Genomic DNA, 24,061 nt, shown 5'->3' with positions numbered 1-24,061 from the left:
AACTTCAATAAAGAAAATAATATTTTTTTGTACAGGTGCTAGCAAGAAAAATTATCTACTCATATTTAAGCCTGCTTGTGAATTCAAAGAATGACCTGGCTCTGGCTCATGTTCTCAATATTCCTGATAGAGGACTTGGAAGAGAAGCCTTCACTGATTTGAAACATGCTGCTCAAGAGAAAAAGATGTCTATCTTTTTGGTATGGACATGTTACATTTTCAATATGTTTTAAAGACTTATGAACAGTAGATATATGTACCTTAATATAGAATTCTTTTAGCTATGATAAAACAACTTTTAAACTCTGAATATATGCTCTTCTCTTGTATTTGAAAACCTATGGTATTGTTATTTATTACCGTATTCTTCAAATTTGATAAGAGAAAATTTCTCTAAAGCAATGTTTTCTGACATGTGTTCTATAGAGTGGCATCTCTTTTAAATTCTCCCTGGATAAATATTTCCAAAGGCAAAAGTCCCTGTTAAGTGCTCCTTGAATAAGATGTTTCCAAGGGCAAACAGTTTGGAAATAGTACCTTTATTGGAAATATTACCTTTTTTTTTTTTTTTCCCAATTTATTTATTTTCAGAAAAACAGTATTCATTATTTTTTCACCACACCCAGTGCTCCATGCAAGCCGTGCCCTCTTTAATACCCACCACCTGGTACCCCAACCTCCCACCCCCCCGCCACTTCAAACCCCTCAGACTGTTACCTTTATTGTAAATATGTAATGCATATATGTATATCAAAAGCTCTGAGAAGTCTTACCATTAAGAAATCTTCTTAAGTTAACCTTGTTACTTAATGTGTCATTTCCTACATTATTTAACCTTGGAACTTTCTAACAAATTACTGAAATTTCATAGAATTTAGGATACACTTTAAAATATTTCATCTTTGTTGGAGATACTCTTTAAGTATAGCATCCTGTATATATTTTTGTCATGGTAAGGCAAGGCCTTTCGAACTACACATGATCAAATAATCCTAAAATGTGAAAGCTAGATAGGGCTTTGTTCTTATTTAGTCTAAATGTTGAGCTTATAAATAAAAAAGATAAAGCTTGGAAGAGTTGAATTAATTGCCTACCCTTGAATAAATCAACACAGTTGATCCTGAAAAACCCTTTGTTTCATATTAAAAATTCCAGTTTAATCTACATGAGAATATAGATTGTAGCATACAATCTAGTATATGTAGTATACTACATAGTAAAATGTAGTATACATTCACTAATATTTTATAATTAGTGATACACTCTTATGAATGTATTCTTTTTTTTAAAGATTTTATTTGTTTATTTATTTGTCAGAGAGAAAGAGAGAGAGAGCACACAAGCAGGCAGAAAGGCAGGCAGAGGCAGAGAGAGAAGCAGGCTCCCTGCAGAGCAGAGATCCTGATGTGGGACTCGATCCCAAGACCTTGGGATCATGACCTGAGCTGAAGGTAGTGGCTTAACCCACTGAGCCACCCAGGTGTCCCTATGAATGTATTCTTATGCCCTTAGTTTGTCACCTTACTTGGCTTCTCAGTTTCCACTCGCATTGTGATCACCTTTTTTGGCCTGAATTTTGCATGGCATCTGTTTGTTTAATTATTTGCTTCTGAATCAAAGTGACATGAATCATAAAAAGTACTTACTTTACCTGTATACCAAGAAATAATATAAATGTACCCAGTTTCATAAAGTTTTATTTTTAATGTACTAAATCATTAAACATAACTGAATCATTTATTTTAATTCATAGGTGGCCACATCATTTATTAGAACACTGGAGCTTGGAGGGAAGGGATATGCACCATCACCATCTGATCCTTTAAGGGCACATGTAAAAGGACTGTCTAATTTTATTAACTTCATTGACAATTTAGATGAGATTCTTGGAGAAGTACCAAATCCAAGGTAATGACTTTTCATAAATTGCAAATGTGTGTTATTAATCTGTCTTTAAAATTTTACAGGATCAGATGCAGATTTGACTATATGAGCTATTGAAATGCCTAATATCAACAGTAAGGAAAAGAAACAGTATCTAGATGAATAAATTGTAATCTCATGACTTTTTTCCCTATTTCTGCCTATCTTTGATTCTAAAATTTTTGCCAAAGTCAAATGGCTTGTTCATGTGAAATTTGACTAGAGAAGAGGGCTATTTGTCTTTATCTGGAAGAAATAGGTTTTGGAGGACTGGACGTGACTGAACAGATAATTTCTTTAAAATTTGTAGTTAGTACTAAAGGAAACTTATACCAAGAATGAGGAAATTGACAAAGATATGATAAAATCTATATTCTACTTCTGGCTACTTTTTTTCCCATTTTCTTGAGTGTAAATCTCTGGTTTATCTGAAATTTGTTTTTATATGATATTAGAAGTAAGATTCTTTCTTATCTGATAAACTCCCATTTATAATATACACATATTGGATGATGAGTAATTTTGTGATTAGTTTTGGGGGTGCAGAAATGAGCTGTATATGTTAACAATCATGGTAGATCTTTGCCATTCGGTTGGCATACGAAAGGGTTGGTATTTACTGAACACTTTTTAATGTGTCAGGCTTTTTATGGGGATTATCATTTGATCATTACAACAACCTTACATTATAGGTACTATATAAATACCCAATTTATAGAGGAAGAAAGTGAAGTTCTGAGACTTAAGTGATTTACCTCAGTCACATTGCTATTTAAGTAGCAGAGCTGGGATCTGAACTCAGTTCTCAACCTGACCCATTCTCTTAATTACTGTATCTTATTTCTTGAAACTTCTTTTCATTTTAAGATTCAAAGAAGAATTTGTTTCTCAGGATTTTATTCTGAATTGTATCCTCTGTCTTTATAGATATCTATTACAAGAAAGTGAATTTGGAAGAGGGCTTTGAATATGCTTTATAGCCAATAATCAGTGGCATCTTCTGAACTTTCAAATAATGTATTGGCTGGCTATTTCTTCTAAGATAGTGGATAATTTTAAAAAACATTTTATTTTTAGCAAAGCAAATATAAGTATATTTGGTTAAAGTCAAATAGTAAAAAAGTCCTCCACAGATTGTCTTTAAAAATTTTTTGTGTTTGTTTTTATATTTACTTCATTTAAATGAAATTTTAATGCAACTATTTGTTGATTTTTTTCCATTTGAGATATTATTAAATTCCTACCCTGGAAGATGGTGATTTGCTACTAACTCACCAACCTCCCAGCCACCCCTTGTCTGTCTTCCCCATCCTGTCATACAGGACTGTCATACATCCTGTCATACAGAACTTATCTTCTTTCATCCTTCTAATATAGTTATACCACAATTTCAGTTTAAGTTATATTTTAGAATTTATATTATTATGACTCTGTAAATACTGCCTATACCTAAGCTATGTGATATGCTGTAATTATACTTCCTTTCTTGTACAAATTTTTTGTGTTTTTCCTAGACTTAATAATTATCTATTTTTCTCTTTTGCTTTACTTCCTGTATATTTATCATCGATTCTCTTTTGAGCTTTCCAACAAAACCATACATATTCTTCTTATTAGATCATCTGTCAGTTCTGGTTTTTGCCCTTGAAGGCATTCCCTCTAGAGAGCCCTCTATCTTCTTTGCTGAGTGTGCACTTTTGCTTATTCAGCCTGTTTCATAGTGGTAATGGTGAAGCTTCATTACCTTGTGAATTTTCTTTGCCTCTGCATTATTTTTTGGATCTTGTCACTTTATTTTTAGCTGATAAATCCCTTATTTTACTCATTTGGCTTTCTGAGAATAATAGGAGACAAATACCTTTATTGTATTCTCACATTTGGTTGTATGTGATCTTATGCCATGTTTTATTTATTTAAGATTGTTATGTTTATTTCTAAGATTATTTTTATCTGCTTCCTGGAGGTTCTTTATCTAAGTTGAATGTTTTTGTTTGTTTTGCTCTCTTTCGTTTTAGAGGTATTTCTAAAATGCGTGGTGATTCTGAATAGTCCTTTTATCATATTTAAGAATGAAACCATGGAAAGCTGATTAGTAGCTCTATACAATGGATTTCATTATAGTATGGTAGCCATTTGGCTCTTTTGTTGGGGATTCTGCAATGTCAGTAACTATAGGTCTTTTCTTTGGGACCTACCCCCAAAGTTCCCAGAGTGGCATCCTTCAGTCCCTTTTGGAAAGCTGTAAGTCTAGCTAATAATATGCTGGAATTTGAGGTAGGCTAGGGGTTCATGTTGAGTCTCCCACTTCAGTATGTAGACTTTTACTTAATCACTCTATTTTTAGTCCTTGCTGCCTCAAGGTCCAGAGCCGATCTGGTAGATTCTTCAGAGTAGTCTTGCTTTCCATGCTTAGGGGAGAGAAGTGCACTGGCCTGACTGCTCAGAATAGGAGAGGCGATTTTAGGTGTCTAAGTGCTTCTGATGTAAGCAGTCAACCAGCTTGCTTGTTTGCAGCCCCATCTTTATTGTAGCCTTCAGTATTGAATTCGATTTCTGAGAATTTCTGGGGTTGCTTCTTATTGGTGTCTCTTTCAGCAGTTACTTGTGTTTTAGCTTTCTTTGTTCTGAAAGTAGTCAGCTACCACATGTAGCTGCTTTTCATTTTTCCATGCTTTCATTATATGTCTCTGCTGTCATGTGTTATTGTCTCCTCTAACATTCTCTTTCTTTCTTTCTTTTTTAAAAAGATTTTATTTATTTATTTTCCAGAGAGAGAGAGAGGGAGAGACATAGAGAGAGGGAATACAACTAGGGGGAGTGGAAGAGGGAGAATCAGGCTTCCTGATGAGCAGAGAGCCTGATGCGGGGCTCGATTCCAGGATCTTGGGATCATGACCTAAGCCAAAGGCAGACACTTAATGATTGAGCCACCCAGGTGCCCCAATATTCTCTTTCTTTGTGGATTTTAAAACACTTGTCTTTTTGTCATTTTTAGTGCAATTTTAGGAGGGAGAAGATAAAAATGTGTATATTCAATCCAATGTAGTTTGTTATAATTATATTCCTGAGGAATTTCTGGTTGGGATAAATTATCTATAGGATAGAAGTACATTTTAGGGGCATCTAAGATGAGAGAATAGACTTAAATTCTTTAACTTATCAGTGAGTTATTTTGGATATCCTCTCTTGTCACAGTGAGTAATTACTCTATGTTCTAGGGAAAACACTAAAGAAGTAGATGTCTAAATAGTGGGTATGTTCATGTGGGTGTCTATTTAAATAGTCCACCTGAGCAATTTTTCTTTCCTTTTTTTCTCCTTATTTCATCTTTATTGTGATTTTTGTATCTATTAAGTGTATATTTCTCCCCAGGCTGTAAAGTCTATGAGGGTTCTTTTGGTTTTCTGCACTAATATTCCCTAGTCCTGGCACAGTTTCTGGCACATAGTAGACACTCAATTATTTATTTACTTGTCTGTTTTTAACTGACTCACAGTAATTCACTTTTCCACTCTATTGAAGCTATTCTACCAAAGAACACTTGTGATCTAGTTGGTGTAGAATTTTTGGTCTCTGTCATGTCCTTAAATTTGATCATTTTCTTTCTTAGAACTCTTTTTCCCTGTGCTTCTGAGATTTCAGTCTCTTATTTTCCACCTATGTCTGAGACTGCATATATGCAAATTCTAAACCTATATTTCAGTGAGATTCAAACCTCTTTCCTGAGTTTCAAAAATGTATCTTTAACCATATGTTGTGATCTCAAAGGCAACAAAAACTTAACATGTTCCAAACCAAATTGTCTTCCTGCAAACTTGCTTCTTCTCCTAAAGAGCCCAACTTGATGAAGCCTTTCTTCCTCCAGCTACATAACGGGAAATCTGAAACATATCCTAAACTCCCTTTTCTCCTTTAACTGTCCCTTCAGTCACCAAGATCCATGAATTGTATTTTTTTTTAAGATTTTATTTATTTATTTGAGAGAAAGACAGAGAGAGCATGAGAGAGGAGAAGACCAGAGGGAGAAGCCTACTCCCGGTGGAGCTGGGAGCCCAATGTGGGACTTGATTCCGGTACTCCAGGATCATGACCAGAGCTGAAGGCAGTTGCTTAACCAACTGAGCCACCCAGGCACCCCCATGAATTCTTCTTAACATTTTGATACTCTTTCTTCTCATCTCTAGTCTTAAGGCTCCTATCTTGATTCCATTTTTTTTATTCCATTTTTTAATGGAAAGTCTGTTTTCAGACTTTTATCCTTTCTTGCTTAAACTTCTTCACTTCTATCGGAGTTGTTCTTTCTGCCTCCAATCTTGAGTTGCCCCATCCTATTGTCCTTACTGCTGCCAGAGGTCTTTCTAAAACAACAAATGTTACTTCTGTGAATAAAGTCCTTCAATGACTTCATATTAGGTATAGGCTAAGACCCCAGAAGCCTCAGTATGATATAGAAATCCTATGTGCTCTAATTCCTGCCTGTATCTTGCTCTGGCCTCTATCTCTCAACCTCAAAACTTAGAGATAAAAATGTGTTTAACTCTTATAACTGATTATAATAGGGTGGAGGTGGTAGGGAATCACAATAATCTTCGAATCAAAAAGAAGATGGAGAATAAATAGGGAAGAAATGAAAGAACAGATTCTCACACTTCCCTCCCCATTGCCAAATTTTCATCAAGCCATTTTAGCAGTAATTTGGTTGTATTTCTACATTCTGCCAGTAGGTGCCACCATAAAATGCATACTATATTTTCCTGAAAAATATCTTAAATTAAGGGTTTCAGGTTACATAAATTAGTTAGTTCTCTGTTGTTCAAATGTTTAAAATTGTGTTATTTCAAGTTTATGACAACTTTTTAATATACACTTGAATTATATTCATTGGACTAAATATTATACCTTTATAGAATGTTAAATCTACTTGAAATTATCCAATCCAAAATCTTATTGTTACATTTTTCTCATTTAAAAATATTCTAGGGGAGCCTGGGTGGCTCAGTAGGTTAAGCATCTGCCTTCGGCTAGGGTCATGATCCCAGTGTCCTGGGATCCAACCCTACATCGGACTCCCTATTTAACAGGGAATCTGCTTCTCCCTCTTCCTCTGTTTGTGCGCTCTCTCTTTCCTTTTCAAATAAATAAATAAATCTTTTAAAAAATATCCTAGAAACATTTTTTATATATCTCATGGAGGACTTTTAATCATACTTAATTTTTATTTTTATTTATTTTTTAATTTTTTTGATTTTTTTTAATAAACATATAATGTATTATTAGCCCCAGGGATACAGGTCTGTGAATCACCAGGTTTACACACTTCACAGCACTCACCATAGCACATATCCTCCCCAATACCCCCACCAGCCTCCCCCGACCCCCCCTTCCCAGCAACCTTCAGTTTGTGTTGTGAGATTAAGAGTCTCTTATGGTTTGTCTCCCTCCCGATCCCATCTTGTTTCATTTATTCTTTTCCTACTCCCAAACCCCCCACCTTGCATCTCTACTTCCTCATATCAGGGAGATCATATGATCATTGTCTTTCTCTGATTGACTTATTTTGCTAAGCATAATACCCTCTAGTTCCATCCACGTTGTCGCAAATGGCAAGATTTCATTTCTTTTGATGGCTGCATAATATTCCATTGTATATATACATCACATCTTCTTTATCCATTCATCTGTTGATGGACATCTAGGTTCTTTCCATAGTTTGGCTATTGTGGACATTGCTGCTATAAACATTCAGGTGCACGTGCCCCTTCGGATCACTATGTTTGTATCTTTAGGGTAAATACCCAATAGTGCAATTGCTCGGTCATAGGGTAGCTCTATTTTCAACTTTTTGAGGAGCCTCCATGCTGTTTTCCAGAGTGGTTGCACCAGCTTGCATTCCCACCAACAGTGTTGGAGGGTTCCCCTTTCTCTGCATCCTCGCCAGCATCTGTCATTTCTTGACTTGCTAATTTTAGCCATTCTGACTGGTGTGAGGTGGTATCTCATTGTGGTTTTGATTGGTTTTTCCCTGATGCCAAGTGATGTGGAGCATTTTTTCATGTGTCTGTTGGCCATCTGGATGTCTTCTTTGCAGAAATGTCTGTTCATGTCCTCTGCCCATTTCTTGATTGGATTATTTGTTCTTTGGGTGTTGAGTTTGCTAAGCTCTTTATAGATTTTGGATACTAGCCCTTTATCTGATATCGTTGGTAAATATCTTCTCCCATTCTGTCAGTTGTCTTTTGGTTTTGTTAACTGTTTCCTTTGCTGTGCAAAAGATTTTGATCTTGATGAAATCCCAATAGTTCATTTTTGCCCTTGCTTCCCTTGCCTTTGGTGATGTTCCTGGGAAGAAGTTGCTGCGGCTGAGGTCAAAGAGGTTGCTGCCTGTGTTCTCAAGGATTTTGATGGATTCCTTTCTCACATTGAGTCCCTTCATCCATTTTGAGTCTATTTTCGTGTGTGTTGTAAGGAAATGGTCCATTTTCATTTTTCTGCATGTGGCTGTCCAATTTTCCCAACACCATTTGTTGAAGAGAATGTCTTTTTCTATTGGACATTCTTTCCTGCTTTGTTGAAGATTAGTTGACCATAGAGGTGAGGGTCTATTTCTGGGCTCTCTGTTCTGTTCCATTGATCTATGTGTCTGTTTTTGTGCCAGTACCATACTGTCTTGATGATGACAGCTTTGTAATAGAGCTTGAAGTCCAGAATTGTGATGCCACCAACTTTGGCTTTCTTTTTCAATATTCCTTTGGCTATTCAAGGTCTTTTCTGGTTCTATAAATTTTAGGATTATTTGTTCCATTTCTTTGAAAAAAATGGATGGGATTTTGATAGAGATTGCATTAAATGTGTAGATTACTTTAGGTAGCATAGACATTTTCACGGTATTTGTTCTTCCAATCCAGGAGCATGGAACATTTTTCCATTTTTTTGTGTCTTCCTCAATTTCTTTTATGAGTACTTTATAGTTTTCTGAGTATAGATTCTTTGCCTCTTTGGTTAGGTTTATTCCTACATATCTTATGGTTTTGGAGCAATTATAAATGGGATTGACTCCTTAATTTCTCTTTCTTCTGTCTTCTTTTGGCGTAAAGAAATGCAACTGATTTCTGTGCATTGATTTTATATCCTGACACTTTATTGAATTCCTGTACAAGTTCTAGCAGTGTTCCTGACCTTAGTGGAAAAGCTTTCAGTTTTTCTCCATTGAGAATGATATTTGTGGTGGGTTTTTCATAGATGGCTTTGATAATATTGAGGTATGTGCCCTCTATCCTTACACTTTGAAGAATTTTGATCAGGAAGGGATGCTGTACTTTGTCAAATGCTTTTTCAGCATCTATTGAGAATATCATATGGTTCTTGTTAATACTTAATTTTTCAAGATATGTTTTAGCAAGTAGTTATCTAATTCTTGAAGATGGTAGGGGAAAGCCAATCCATATAGTAAAGATATTCAGTAATTACACAGAAGTATTACCAATCATTTGTATTATTGCTTATTGCTCTCTTTCAGTCACTACACTTTAATACAAACTTGGAGATTTTTAAAAAAGATTTTAATTATTTATCTGACAGAGAGAAAGAGAGAGAGCACAAGCAGGGGGAGCTGCAGAGGGAGAGGGAGAAGCAGACTCCCCACTGAGTGCGAGCCTGATGGCAGGCTCGAACCAAGGACCCTGGGATCATGATCTGAGCCAAGGGCAGATGCTTAACCAACTGAGCCCTCCAGGTGCCCCCAGGCTTGGGATTTAATTATGTTTCTCCTCAGTAGCTTTATTTCACTCTTTCTTCCCCAGGGCTCTAATGTGATACATTTGGTAGTCCGGAGCTGCTGCTTACCTCTTTTTCCCCTAAAGTCTTCCATTAATGTTGATCCAGAGTACTCATCATTTATCTTCTGAGATGCTTCCTGAATAACCCCTTTTTTCCTTACCCACCCACTCAAAATTCTTCTATACCTTCAGTATCTCACTTACTCATGTGATCAGTTGTAACCTCTTAAAGAAAAATATTTTATTCATCTTATCCCAGTGCCTAGCACAAATGTCCTAGTGTCATTTGAGTTAAAACTTAATAGATTCCAGGTTCTAGAAGCAAGAGTCTGGATTATGCCACCATGTTGCTGAGCAGATATTTGAAGAGCTAATATTTGACTTTAGTAGTGAATGTATAGCAATACACTAGTGATAGTACTGGTGTTTGAAGTTTTTTCCCAAGGGTCAAAATGTGTAGTTTGGCAAATATCTGAAACACAAATCTTACATATTTTTTCCTAATATAATTCATTCAGGGAATCATATCATCTTTAATATTTAGTATATTTGTACTTATAGAAGGAATGAGAAAAGGAGTCAGAGGTGACTTTTACCTAATATCATTGAAAGCATTTTTTTGTTCTTGCAATTGGCATTATAACACTCTTTCATATTTTATTATCCTTTTGAGTCTTTTCCAAAACTCTTCCATTAGATTACTTTGCAGATAAAGTTCATAGTATCGTGTTTTCATTTTGGCTTCATTTCATCCAATTACTTTCTGTGCTTTTGATTGAAAATCAAGGGAAAAAAAGAGAAAAAGAAAATGCATATATATATATATATATAAGAATTCCCTTGAAAATTTTTTCCCTTGAAAATTAAGGGAAAAAAACATAGAAAAAGAAAATGTCTGACTATATATATGTGTGTATATATATGTGTGAACTCTAAAGAATTCATATATATATATATATACACACACACACACATATATATATGAATTCTTTAGAGTTTACTCAGACTTCTGATTACCAATATATGGCAGATTATTTCCCCTGGTTGACCCTTACACTGAAAATAGTTAATAATACTGGATAGCATAGTTTTAAAATACTTCTTAAATGCATTGATGAGTAGGCATATATAATGAAAATATAGGCCAAAAACTAGGAGAGGGAAGAAAGCCAGAGAGGGAAGGCAAGAAGGGAAGTGAGCTTTTATTTTGAGAGTATTTGGTGATTTGGAAGGTCGGTTCTTAAAGAGTCACTAAGTCTGAGAGTGCAAAGAGAAAGCCCAGGGACTAAGTTGAGAAGTCTATTGAATATACCCACTCTATAGGGCTGCCCCTATGTCAAATGAGCCAAGAATAAGGGCTTTAGCCTGATAAAGGGTTTCTATATTTGGTGTTAAAGTGTTTTATCATTCTATTTAAGATTGAGAATAAGGTAAGAGTTTTTGATCTTATCATTTCTTTTTGGCGTGGTATCAGGTGTAATAAGGCAAGAAAAAAATAGGAGATACAACAATTGAAAAGGAAGAAATAAAGCTCTGTTTGATGATAATATGATTGTATATGTAGAAAACTCCCAGAATATAAAGGCAAATTATTAATATTAATAGAAGTGTTTAACAGTGTTGTTGGACACAAGGTCAACAAACAACAAGCAATCGTATTTCTATGCCATCACCAAATAGAAATTTAAAAAAAAAAAAAAAAAAGAGCTTCAAGAATATAAAATACATATGGGTGCCTGGGTGGCTCAGTGGGTTAAGCCGCTGCCTTCGGCTCAGGTCATGATCTCAGGGTCCTGGGATCGAGTCCCGCGTTAGGCTCTCTGCTCAGCAGGGAGCCAGGCTTCCTCCTCTCTCTCTCTGCCTGCCTCTCTGCTTACTTGTGATCTCTCTCTGTCAAATAAATAAATAAAATCGTTTAAAAAAAAAGAATATAAAATACATAAAATAAATCTAATAAAAGTCGTAGGAATTCCTTCCTCTCAGAAAGTTCAGACTCAAGGTGAAATTCTCTACTTGCCCTCTCCCATCCAGATCAAAGTGCTACCAGAGATTTTTGTCTTCAGGAAAATCCATTCATTCTGCTTGCCTCTCACTTAACAGCTCCCAACTTTCCACTCTAGTTCTTGTTTTTTCCTTTTTGGGGGAGAGATTAGAGATTTCCCCCTATTGCTGCCAAACCTGGTGAGATATTCCCCCAGAGTATTTATTTAGTCTGCCAGAGTGTAAGTGGAAAGGCCCTAGGTACTTTGTATTGCAAATAATAATATAGTAATCGTAAAATATGTATCTTTGTCTTACTGTTAAAAACTTTAGATTGTTGGGTGTGATAGTGGTCATTTATTTAACAAATGTAGCAATCATTTCTTCTGTGTGCTAAGTATAAACTGGTAGTATAAAGATTGGTAAATATATTGTTACTTTCTCAAGGAGCTTTTTCTTCTCTTTCTTTTTCTTTCATTTCTTTTTAATCTTTTTAATTTGTTTTAGTGCAAAAAGGTGATTTTATTATAGCATGGGGACAGGAACCCTGGGCAGAAAGAACTGCCCTGGATTGTGAGGAGTGACTGATTATACATTTGTTAATTAGTGGTGGTTAGGGATAGTGCAAATCTCTAAGGAATTCGAAAGCAAGCCTTTCAGGACTTTAAGGGGACTAACTGCTGGTAAGATAACGTTACTTTTAGTCTTTAATAAAACATAAATGTTAAGGTACTAAGATGCCTGTGAGTACCTTGAGGAAGGTCACATTCTGCATGTTTTAGGTATCAGAGGGCTGCTAACTGTAAGGAGATTTAATTTAAGCTACATTTCTCTTGCCTCTGTTTACCTCATCATATCCCCCCCTGAACAATGTTGACCCTTAAATCTTTAAGGTTGTTGAAGGCTGAAGGTCTCATCTTCTATAGCTTCTTCCTGCTGGATAGAGGCTTAGAGATGTCCCTACCTATGGTTCAAGGTTGGTCAGCTGAGGATTTAATAGGAGTTAGGAAAGTATAAGGCAGCTGTTCTTAGACTTGATAATATACGGGAGTCTCCTGAAGTTTCATTTCTTTTTGTTTTCCCTTCCTTTTCCTTTCCTTTTTCCCCCCTTTTTAATTAAATGTTTTTCCAGCTTATGTAGTTGTCAGAATCACCTGCAGTATTTTTAAAACAGTGCAACTGTTCAGTACCCTTCTCTACAGTTTGTGATTCAATAGGGTGGAATCAGAGTTGATATTTTAAACAAATGCTGAATATGATTCTGATAATCAGGCAAATTTGGGAAACACTGGTCTAGTCATACATTGGAACAGCTATTTGAATGTGAACAGTCATATTTCCAATGTTTGTTAGAAAACCTGTCTTCTTCCTGAAAACATAGAACCTGGCCATAGGGCAGTGCAGATAGAAACTGTACTTCATAATTTCCTTTGTGTTAGTATATAAGTCACAGAAAAGGTAAATAGCATACACAACATAAAAGGAGGGAGAGGCGGGGGGAGGGGACTTATTTTGTGCTCAGGCAGTCTGACTTTATGGCTAGGCCATACCACCTTCTCATTCAGCACTGCACAGCCTTTCCAGGGATACCTCTAGGGATGGAGATCTCCTGATTTTAAAAAAGAGCCCTCTTCTATTGTTGGACACCTCTAATTTCTTCCTTGCAATAGATCAAACTCCTTCCTATGTATTTCTCACATTTTTTTAAAAACTTTAGATTGTTTAGAACTGCAACCTAAATTCATTCAGGTTCAGGTTTAGTATAAAGAAATAATTGATTTCAGGTTTTTTAAAACCTGAGTCTGTTGGACATAGTTGGTCTAGTCTTTGATTTGCTTTAGATCAATATTAACTACCTTAATTTCCCCTTCCATATAATAACACTTCTCATATTAGAAGGCAATGTCATGTTTCAGGTCAGTCCTCACCACCTCCTTCCCAGCCTAGAACACTGTGTTCTTGGACAAGCTATTTAAACTTTTTGAGACTCAATTTTCTCATCTGTGATTTAAGGATATTAATACTTATTGAAATGATTTTAAGATTAAAGTAATGTGGGATTCTAGGTATTCAGTGAGAGATAGGGTTTCTGTTTCCTTGTATCTAAAGGTACATATTTTAAGTATATTATGTGTGTATAACTATACCCGAAACTTACTATATATCATCTATAACTAAAATTCATTTCCCATATTTCAAATCAGGGAAGAAGTAACTTCGTTGAAATGACTTGCTTTAAGAAAAATTTTTAATTTTGTTGCTCATGGTTCTTATTCTTTTCTTAAATGTGTTAGTTTGATTTGTAAGATCAAAGTCATATTTTTTGAAGTGTTGATTAACTTTGAGAAGTTTATTTTCAAGCTTATAAGCATATTGTCATTTCTAATACTATTATAAAGGTGATCTTATTTCTATTTTCAGCATTGCAGGGGGTCGGATACTCTCAGTGATAAAGATGCAGCTGATTAAAGGCCAAAACAGCAGGGATCCTTTTTGTAAAGCAGTAGAGGAAGTCACTCAGGATTTGGATTTGAGGATTAAAAATATTATCAATTCTCAACAAGGAGATGTAGTTGTTAGTACCACTGACATTAGTCCTGCACGGGTAATGAGCTTTTTATTTTTCATTATCCTTCTATACAAAACATTATCGCTTCTACTTGTTATAAAAATGTTTTACTATTGCTACTTAAGTCAGAAGAATGTTTTTCCTGTGTTATGAGATATTGAAGATTTAAGTTTCTCAATAGGATTATATAGGATTATGTTCGACTTGAAATAAATCATAACATCTTTGGGCCAAATTGTCTCTATTTGTTAAAGCAGCATGTTGGATAATCTCCAGTATCCCTTGTAGCACTAGAAGTTTATCATTCTTGATGGATATTAAAATGTCTTATAATATTTTTCAATAATTATTCTTATGAAACCATTATTTTGCCATTTATTCAAATATAAAATAAAAGCAAGGTTTCCCTGGTTCTGGCCCCAGTCCTAGGTACTCTGTAGATTAACAGAAATGGTTTCTAATCAGTTTATTTTTATTTAATAAAATTTTTTCATCTTTATGATCTGCTGTTTTCTACCTCTATTACCAGTCTATAGCAAACATCGGGATTTTTTCTATACTTAGAAATCTTTTAACCATATACTCCCAGAATGTTTACCTCTTGTCGTTTTTCGGTGCAAACTTGTACAGTATAATAACTATAGTATTATAGGAGAAATTGGCTACCATCTTTTCAGCTCTAAAAAGGAATTTGGGCGTATGTGTGACAATCCATTTGTTACAGTTTATAAAATTCAAGGAACAAAAGCCCCTTTTCCTTAGTGTGATTGTGATAATCAGTGTATGGAGAAAGACTTTTGCTTATGTTTTATTATTCATCTATTATTATTATACATCTATTTTATTTATTATTAACTGATTATTCATCTATTTTCATAGTCATGGGGAGCCATTTTTAGTTATTTTTCTGTAACAATGCATGTTTTCAGATTAATTGGAAGGTAGGACATAGGAGAGATTCTGGGTTGTTTAACCCACTGAGCCACCCAGGCGCCTCGAGATTCTGGGTTGTTGCCCCATGTGTTTCATGTGTGTTAATGCTTCCTGTGACTAGCTTGGCTCAAATGACAACCAGGTTATTACTATAAGTCTAAATCAGAAACTGTCATAGCTCAGGTAATTAAGAGCACCAGTCTCTGCCATTTTCTGTCACAAGAAATAAAGATACAAACAACCTGGTTCTTAATTTTACATTTTCAACCAAATCAGAAATCTTTGAAAAATACTATCTAATAATTCTCAGTAAGTTAATATTAAACAATATGGACTGTTTCTTTGGTGCTGATGAAAAAATATATATTAAGCACACAGTCATTACAATTGTGATAAGCACATATAATGTGATAACAATCATTATTGTGATAAACAGTTTGTTAAAATTCCAGTGTAGCTCTACAGTACAGTTTGGTCAAGCCCAGTTGAGAAAGGAGGCAAGATCACATTGATAAAAGCTGAGGAAAATGGTACAGCTACAACAGATGTTCCAGAAAGGGCAACTTTGATACTTAGGCACAATGTCTAACATATTGAATGGGTGCACTATCATTCTATCATTACCCCTTTTTTACTAGTGATTTAACTGAAGCACAGTGAGGTTAAGGAACTTTCTCAGAATTATAAACTATGTAACTACAGGTAAGTTGGTATCAAACCCAGTCAGAAATATTTTCAGTTTGTGCTTACATGTGTCTGCATATAATATTATATTAGCATCTATTTTCCCATATTCTGTCTGTCCATTAAGTTTTTGTAGCTCTGCTCTTTTAACCAGCTTTTTCTTTATCTACACTGCTACTATTTTAGTTCACTGTGACTACCTTCTTTTCCAACCTGGGCTACTACAATCTCTTAATTTGTGGTCTTGTCTCCAGACTTACTAACATTCTTACCCTGGAATATATTTTATGCATTGCCGTCACTTTTTTATAATCTAAATAGGATCATTTATGTCCTTGATTAATAAAGGAAAAGATTTTAACTCCTTTAACAGATTGATTTACAATTTCTTTGCCAGATTTATAGAGCTTTCCCAGATTCATCTCAACTCCCTCTCGGTTACCCTGTTCTTCAGCCATATCATGTTAACCTGGTCCTTAAAAGTGCCGTGTTCCCTTCCACCCCTTTGTGTCTCCTCCTCCATGAAGCCATCCTTGATTCCAGAGTCAATTGATCAGTACCTTTGTGTGCTCCTATTGTACCATGTATACATTCTGTATACACTTAGTACTTAGTACTTCACAAATAGCACTTAGTACTTCACAATGCAGTTGTTGGTTACTTACTTATTTTATCAAGGAGACTATGGTTTACTTGAGGCAGTGTTTTTTTTTTTTTTCTTTTTGTAGTCTTAGCTTCAACCACTTTGTTTAGGATTTGGTATGTACTTATCAATGGATTACTGAATAAATGAATATCAACTCGTTTTTAATTAAGATTTTATTTATTTATTAGAGAGAGAGAGGGAGAGAGAGCATGAGCTGGGAGAGAGGCAGCAGGAGAGGAAGAGGCAGGCTTCCTGCAGAGCAGGGAGCCTGATGTGGGGCTCAATCCCAGGACCCTGGGATCATGACCCAAGCCAAAGGCAGAAGCCTAACTAACTGAGCCATCCAGGTGCCCCACATTTGAATAGATCTTTACAACCATCTGTGAGGCTGGTATTCACATCAACAGAACCCCATCTCACTTTGGTATAAGAAAGAAAAAGATAACACAGGGAGGCTAGGTCATGAAGCTAGCTAGGGACGCATAACTAGATAGTTACTAAATTTTCTGACTTAAAGCTATATGTTATTTTAACCAGAACCAATAACCAATACCTTCCCGTGATGATACTATTTTCTCTCTCTCTCTTTTTTTTCTTTTCTTTTTTTTTTTTTTTTGTTCTTTGGGAAGGTGATAAGATTGGTTTTAGTATGACTTGAGGAAGAAATATTACATGCCTTAAAGCCATTTCCCATGGCTGATTTTTTATAACTTAAACAACAGAAGGAGAATAGTGGCACAAGAAATAGAAAAGAATAGCTGATTGCCCCAACTTTGGTGATTGTTACATTTACTTAATAGTATTTTTTTGTTCTAGCCAAAATCTTATGCCATAAACCATGGGACTGCATATTGTGGCAGAGATACTGTGAAAACTTTACTAGTTCTTTTGGACGAAGAAGCAGCCAGTATGCCTACCAAAAACAAAGCAGAGCTTTTATATGATGATGAAAACACAATTCATCATAATGGAGTTTCTATTCTTACACTTTTTAGGTAAGTAATGTGGAAGTGATATGTATGTAAATGTTAACTCTAGTCTACAAAGGGAATAAAAGAAACCCATCTCATTGATTAAGAAGAAACTTGGAGAATATGGAAAAATGTGAAGAAAGAAAACAAAAACTTAAAGGGAGATTGAACATTTGGATATGAGGAAGTTTTTATAAAAACAGTATTTTGTGAGAATATGACAGGTATTTTTATTTTTTTTTTTGCATTTGTTTTTGCTTGGAAATATTTATTTCACTTATATTACCTCAGCCCTCATGACAACATCTTTCAGTAATAGCCCCATGTCATAAGTTAAAAATTGGACACTTGAGAGGCAGAGGCAGAGATTAAGTAATTTGCCTAAGAGAGTACAGTTAGCAAGTAGCAAAAGTTTCTTGCTCCAAAAATTAAGGTCCATCCTCCACGTATTGTGCTTCTCTGCATGAGAACAGGAGAGAGTGTGTATACCAGACTTACACTGAAATTGACATCTCTTAATTCTTTCTCTTATGGAGAAAAATGCTTACCAAAGTAGTTTTGGTGTTCTGTGCAAGATACTGATACACTCAAAAAAAAAAAAAAGATATTGATACACTCCAGTTTTAATAAGAGCTAGGTCAAACATTGAAAAGGTTTGTGGTATTTACATTAATGAACATTTGTTTATAGAAACATGTAAAATTTTAAAACAACAACTTAAATTTTATTTAGTACATTGTGGAGAAACTTTACAAAGTCTTCCTACTTATTTGCTGTCTTCTATTTTTCTCTTCTGTTTAAAGAGAAAACTTACAATGGTCTGTTATTTAGTGTTGTCCTCCAATTTATTTAAATCTCTTCACCAGGGGCGCCTGGGTGGCTCAGTGAGTTAAAGCTTCTGCCTTCGGCTCAGGCTATGATCCCAGGGTCCTGGGATCGAGCCCCGCATTGGGCTGTCTGCTCAGCAGGGAGCCTGACTCCCCTTCTCTCTGCCTGCCTCTCTACCTACTTGTGATCTCTGTCAAATAAATAAATACAATCTTAATAAATAAATAAATAAATAAATAAATAAATCTCTTCACCAGGGTTTAATGATTATCCTTTTATATTTGGGCATGATATAATTCACTGATTTTGTTCCTCAAAAGTGTTCAAATATTTTCCTAACAATGAAAATGTATTTTATCAATGTTTTATGAAAAGAGTGGAAAGAAAATGAACCCTTGTGTTTTCTTCTTTTACCTTACTTCTGTTCAACAAGTTTTGCTTTTTAGGTAAAAACATAAATGATTAAATTTTCTCCCAGATTCAATTCTACCTTTTTTTTTTTTTTTTTGACAGACAGAGATTACAAGTAGGCAGAGAGGCAGGCAGAGAGAGAGAGAGGGAGAAGCAGGCGCCCCGCCGAGCAGAGAGTCTGATGCGGGGCTTGATCTCAGGACCCTGGGATCATGACCTGAGCTGAAGGCAGAGGCTTTAACCCACTGAGCCACCCAGGGGCCCAATTCTACCATTTTTTTTAAAAGAAAGTTATTTTGTGTTTATAGAACTTTAATAAATAAAATCAATCCCTACATCCATTTTAAAGAAGTATTTTTCTCAACCATATGGCCAAACATATTTCAGTTGTTTACAGTTACCTTAGCATTTACAGTTGTCATTGTGCAGACAAGTGCCAATGCATGGTAAAGTGAATTTTTTCATGGTCTGCATTGAAATGATAAAATTAAGGACAATGTGGTTTATGAATATAAGTCAATGTAAGGTTATAAACTAGTGTTTCTTAGAATAGACTCTTCTTTATTCTTATATAACAGTCTTTTGAGTTAAAGAGGTTATGACTCTGGCTCTGTTAAGCCAGAAAGGAATTTATTGAGGAATCCAGGGTTGTCTGGCTCCAAAGCTCCGGTGTTTCTTTCTCCATTGTGCCTTCTTTGACCGTCCTATTTCTGAACGGTATTTTTCTCTTGAATTCCCCTGCTACAGCACTTGTCCTTTTTTATTTTAAATTTTAGTTGTGTGGATATCTTATTTCCTTAGGCTTTAGGATGCCTGAATTCAGGGCAGTGAGTGAATCTACTTTCTATCCTTCATAATATCTTACACAGTGCCTTACATATATTAGAAACTCAAATATGTAGTAACAGAATTAATTAACAGCAAATTATTAATATTAAGAACTCTCAGTAATAATACTGACACTTTTATGCAGTATTATAAACAACTAGATTTAGTTGTCTTTTTATTTTATTACTGCTTTTGGATAAGGGAGGGGCAAAAACGAGTTAAAAAGCTACTTTTGTTTATGCATTTTTGCTTTTTTTGGACTTAGATCTCCCACACAAGTGAATAATTCATCCGTGAAAGCCCTAAGAGAACGCATCCATAAGTCAATGCAAGAGAAAAAAAATAAGGTATAGTTTAATGTACTGTTGTAAAAATGATAAAAATTGTTTTATTTGTAGAAGAAATATAGAAAACTGAGCTGGATATTTAAATATATATTGTATATGGAACAATAGGAATTAAATGGAAAATGAGTTATGACACTGACATATAGAAACTGTCCTTTTATACACGCTTGGCTAATTAGTCTTTGGCTTATTCCATCTGTTAGACCTAAAGAAGGAAAGGAATAAGCACTTGCTATTGTAAGTGTTCAGTACATATCTATGCAGTGAATGAAGGGGAAAATCAGACATGATTTTCTCATTTACATTTCTCACATTTTAAACTAAACCTTGAGAGACTGTAAATTCCATTTGGTTCCTGTCTGAAGACATTACAATGTAGAATATCATTAATTGTAGATTAAGACAAGATGAACATTTCACATTGTTTATTGACTAGAGTTATTCTTTGTATTTTTATATCTTTATTTGATTTGAACTAAGTTTTCCTGTCCTCATTTCAAACACCTGTGCCTGTAAGTAGCCAATAGTACGTTTTTTAAGTGTTTAAAATTTTCTTGGTCTTATTTTTCGAAAAGAAACTTAGTCTTAACTCATTCAGTGTACATTTATTGAACATCTACTATGTGCTAGATATACTCTTCTATGGTTGGAAATTCATTCATTTGTTCAACAAAATTTTCCTGTAAATTTACAATTACCTTTAGTTATCAAGCAGTTATTCATCTTCATACAACTTTGAGAACTCTAATTTCTATGCTATTTATATTCCCATTTGGAAAGTTAGTCCAAAATAGCAGAAATTTTAGTTGTCATCAGTTTCATACCCAAAACCCTTTTAGTTTCTGTTAGTAAGCCTTGTCTTTATTTTGGTAATTTTTAGTTGTCAGAACTTAATACCTATGGAATATATCACGGTGTTTTGTATAATTTTCCTATGAGTAAAATTTGTTAAACCTTTGTTATATTGCATAAGTACTTATAGTCAAGGCATAAGATCTTTTTAAAAAAATCCATTCTTTAATACATCCAAATGGCCAACAGACACATGAAAAAGTGCTCTACATCACTCGGCCTCAGGGAAATACAAATCAAAACCTCAATGAGATACTACCTCACACCAGTCAGAATGTCTAAATTTAACAAGCTAGTAAATGACAGATGTTGACGAGGATGTGGAGAAAGGGGAACTCTCCTACACTGTTGGTGGGAATGCAAGCTGATACAGCCACTCCTCAAAACCGTATGAAGGTTCCTCAAAAAGTTGAAAATTGAGCTACTCTGTGACCCAGCAATTGCACTACTGGGTATTTACCCTAAAGATACAAATGTAGTGATCCAAAAGGGCACGTACACCCGAATGTTTATAGCAACAATGTCCACGATAGCCAAACTATGGAAAGAACCTAGATGTCCATCAACAGATGAATGGATAAAGATGTGGTTTATATATATAATGAAGCACTATGCAGTCATCAAAAAACCACTGAAATCTTGCCATTTGCAATGACATGGATGGAGCTAGAGCGTATTATGCTAAGCAAAATAAGTCAATCAGAGAAAGCCAATTATCATATCATCTCTCTGAAATGAGGAATTTGAGAGGCAGGGCTGGGGGGGTTCCTGGGGGGAAGGGAGAGAAAAAAACGAAACAAGATGGGACTGGGGAGGGAGACAAACTGTAAGTAAGAGACTCTTAATCTCAGGAAACAAACTGAGGGTTGCTGGGGGGTGGGGATGGGAGAGATAGGGTGGCTGAGTTATGGACATTGGGGAGGGTATGTGCTATGGTGGGTGCTGTGAATTGTGTAAGACTGATGATTCACAGACCTCTACCCCTGAAGCAAATAATAAACATTGTATATTAATTAAAAAAAAATCCTTCTTTGGACTTTATTAGTACCAGAAATGTAATGTATAAATTTTTCCCAGGCTATGGATACTGATAAACTTTAATATTTTCGTTTAAAGATCATTGGGATAATATCCTCTAGTTCCATCCATGTTGTTGCAGATTGCCAGATTTCATTTTTTTCTTGTGACTGAGCACTTTTATATATGTGTATATATATTCATATTTATATATGCATACATATATATACCATATCTTCTTTATCCATTTATCTGTCAATGGACATCTGTGCTCTTTTCATAGTTTGAACTAGAGGGTATTATGCTAAGTGAAATAAATCAATCAGAGAAAGACAATGACATGATTTCGCTCATGTGTGGTATTTAAGAAACAAAACAGAAGAGCATAGAGGATGGGGTGGGAGAGTAAAACAAGACATAATAAGAGAGGGATACAAACCATAAGAGACTCTTAACCATAGGGTAAAAACAGGTTTGCTGGGGGAGAGGGGAATGAAAGAATGAAGTTATGGGGTGATGGGCATTAAGGGGGGCACATGATGTATGAGCACTGGGTGTTATATGCAACTGATGGATCACTGAACTTTACCTCTGAAACTAATAATACACTACATATTAATTCATTGAATTTAAATTAAGAAAAGATCATTGGGATATTTTGTTAGAATTAAGAAAATCAAAATGATAATGTCTATATGAAGAATGAGAACTTTTTTTTTTTTTTTTTAAGAAACTGCTAAGAGTCAGCTAATTACTATAAAATGTACAGACAAATTTATAAAGTTTTGGGAAGTAGAAGAGAGATTATCTAATACAGTCTCAAAAGCCTGAGAAAATACCTTATCTAAGATCTCATAACTACTATGAAATGTTTTATGCCAGTGTACAAAGTCATGGTTAAATACTAATGAGATTAAATTTACATTGCTTCCGTTACTTAATAGGCTTAGTCTACTTGGCTCTGACACTAAATGGCAATAGAGAGAGGAAGGAATTGGTGCTTATGATTGTATTTTGCTGTATAGTGGTCTTTATAAAAGCAAAGTATGAAAATAATTGGTTTAGCCAGGTATACAGCTGAACCATACATAGCCAGCTAAAGTATTTTGTTGGAATAACAACAACAAAAAATATTACTAATATTTACTATGACGTAACTGTGGAAAAGTAGTTTAATAGCTTTTTGTCTTATTATCTGGTTACTTTTGTTCTTTTTGCATATGGTTTTTTTAGTCAGGGAAAGAATATATGATCTGTAGTTGAAATAGTATCTTGGAAAGAGCACTTCAAAAATAGAAATATTAAGGAACTTAGAATTTTGATGTTGTAGATGGTAATTGTGAAGTATTCATGTAATTATTATATGGGGCAAATTAACTTTTTTTAGATTTTAGTTTCCTACTTATTTATTTATTTAAAAGATTTTATTTATTTATTTGACAAACAGATCACAAGTAGGCAGAGACACAGGCAGAGAAAGAGGAAGGGAAGCAGACTCCCTTCTGAGAAAAGAGCCCAATGCAGGGCTTGATCACAATACCCTGGGATCATGATCTGAGCCGAAGGCAGAGGCTTTAACCCATAGAGCCACCCAGGTGCCCTTAGTTTCCCATTTATAATTAAAAATAGACACCTCTCTGTTCACAAAATCTTGTGAAACCATATTTATTTTAAGTCCTCACGTTTTATTTCCCATTATTGTTTATTGGAAAACTTGTCAATGACAGTCAAATAAATTCCCTTGTGATAGAAATCAGAAGGTTCTTTCTGAACCTTCATGGTTTTGATAGGAGTCTTTAGAAAATGTTTACATCCCATCCCCTGCCCCACCCCAATCCCAAACAATTCATGCAAGTGTCCTCATACCTCTTTCTTAAAAGATTTTCAAGAAGATACATCCTTATATCCCTGTAAATTAAGTAGTTTTATTCCTTTCAACTTGGTTTAGCAGGTTTTGCACATCAAGCACAATAGACAAGTCACATGACAGGTCTTTTCCTTATTTTGAGTCTAATTTTTTTTTCCCATATACATAAAATAATACATAGACTAATCAGCCTTAACTGATTTAGTAACTTAGGTGAGCTGATCAGGAAAATACTGGATCTTAAAACATAGAGTCATTGGGACAGTGAAAATTAGGACTCAGATAGTGTGGAAAATAGACTGTCAATAACTCTGGTACCTTTGTAAGCAGTCAGGCAGTCCAGTGCTCATGGAGTTAGAAAATTCTTTTTTTTTTTTTCTTTCTTAGAAAATTCTTAATTAGATATCCCAGTTTAACCTTTAGTCTTAGA

The 24,061-nt window shown here is 34.9% G+C and overlaps 1 protein-coding gene across 3 annotated transcripts in view; it reads left to right on the top strand.

Moving 5' to 3' along the window:
* LOC122891418 (PARP1 binding protein) overlaps positions 1-24,061 on the top strand; it is a 71,725-nt gene that overhangs the window by 34,576 nt on the left and 13,088 nt on the right. For all 3 annotated transcript variants that reach the window (XM_044227047.1, XM_044227046.1, XM_044227048.1), the window contains 5 exons: positions 36-200; positions 1,754-1,908; positions 14,100-14,283; positions 17,327-17,505; positions 19,814-19,895. In XM_044227047.1, coding sequence (XP_044082982.1) covers positions 36-200; positions 1,754-1,908; positions 14,100-14,283; positions 17,327-17,505; positions 19,814-19,895 — 765 coding nt within the window. The remainder of the gene's footprint in view (positions 1-35; positions 201-1,753; positions 1,909-14,099; positions 14,284-17,326; positions 17,506-19,813; positions 19,896-24,061) is intronic.

This window comes from Neovison vison, chromosome 12 (genome assembly GCF_020171115.1).
Source record: "Neovison vison isolate M4711 chromosome 12, ASM_NN_V1, whole genome shotgun sequence".
NCBI lineage: Eukaryota > Metazoa > Chordata > Mammalia > Carnivora > Mustelidae > Neogale > Neogale vison.
This window is presented reverse-complemented; position numbering and strand designations above follow the sequence as displayed.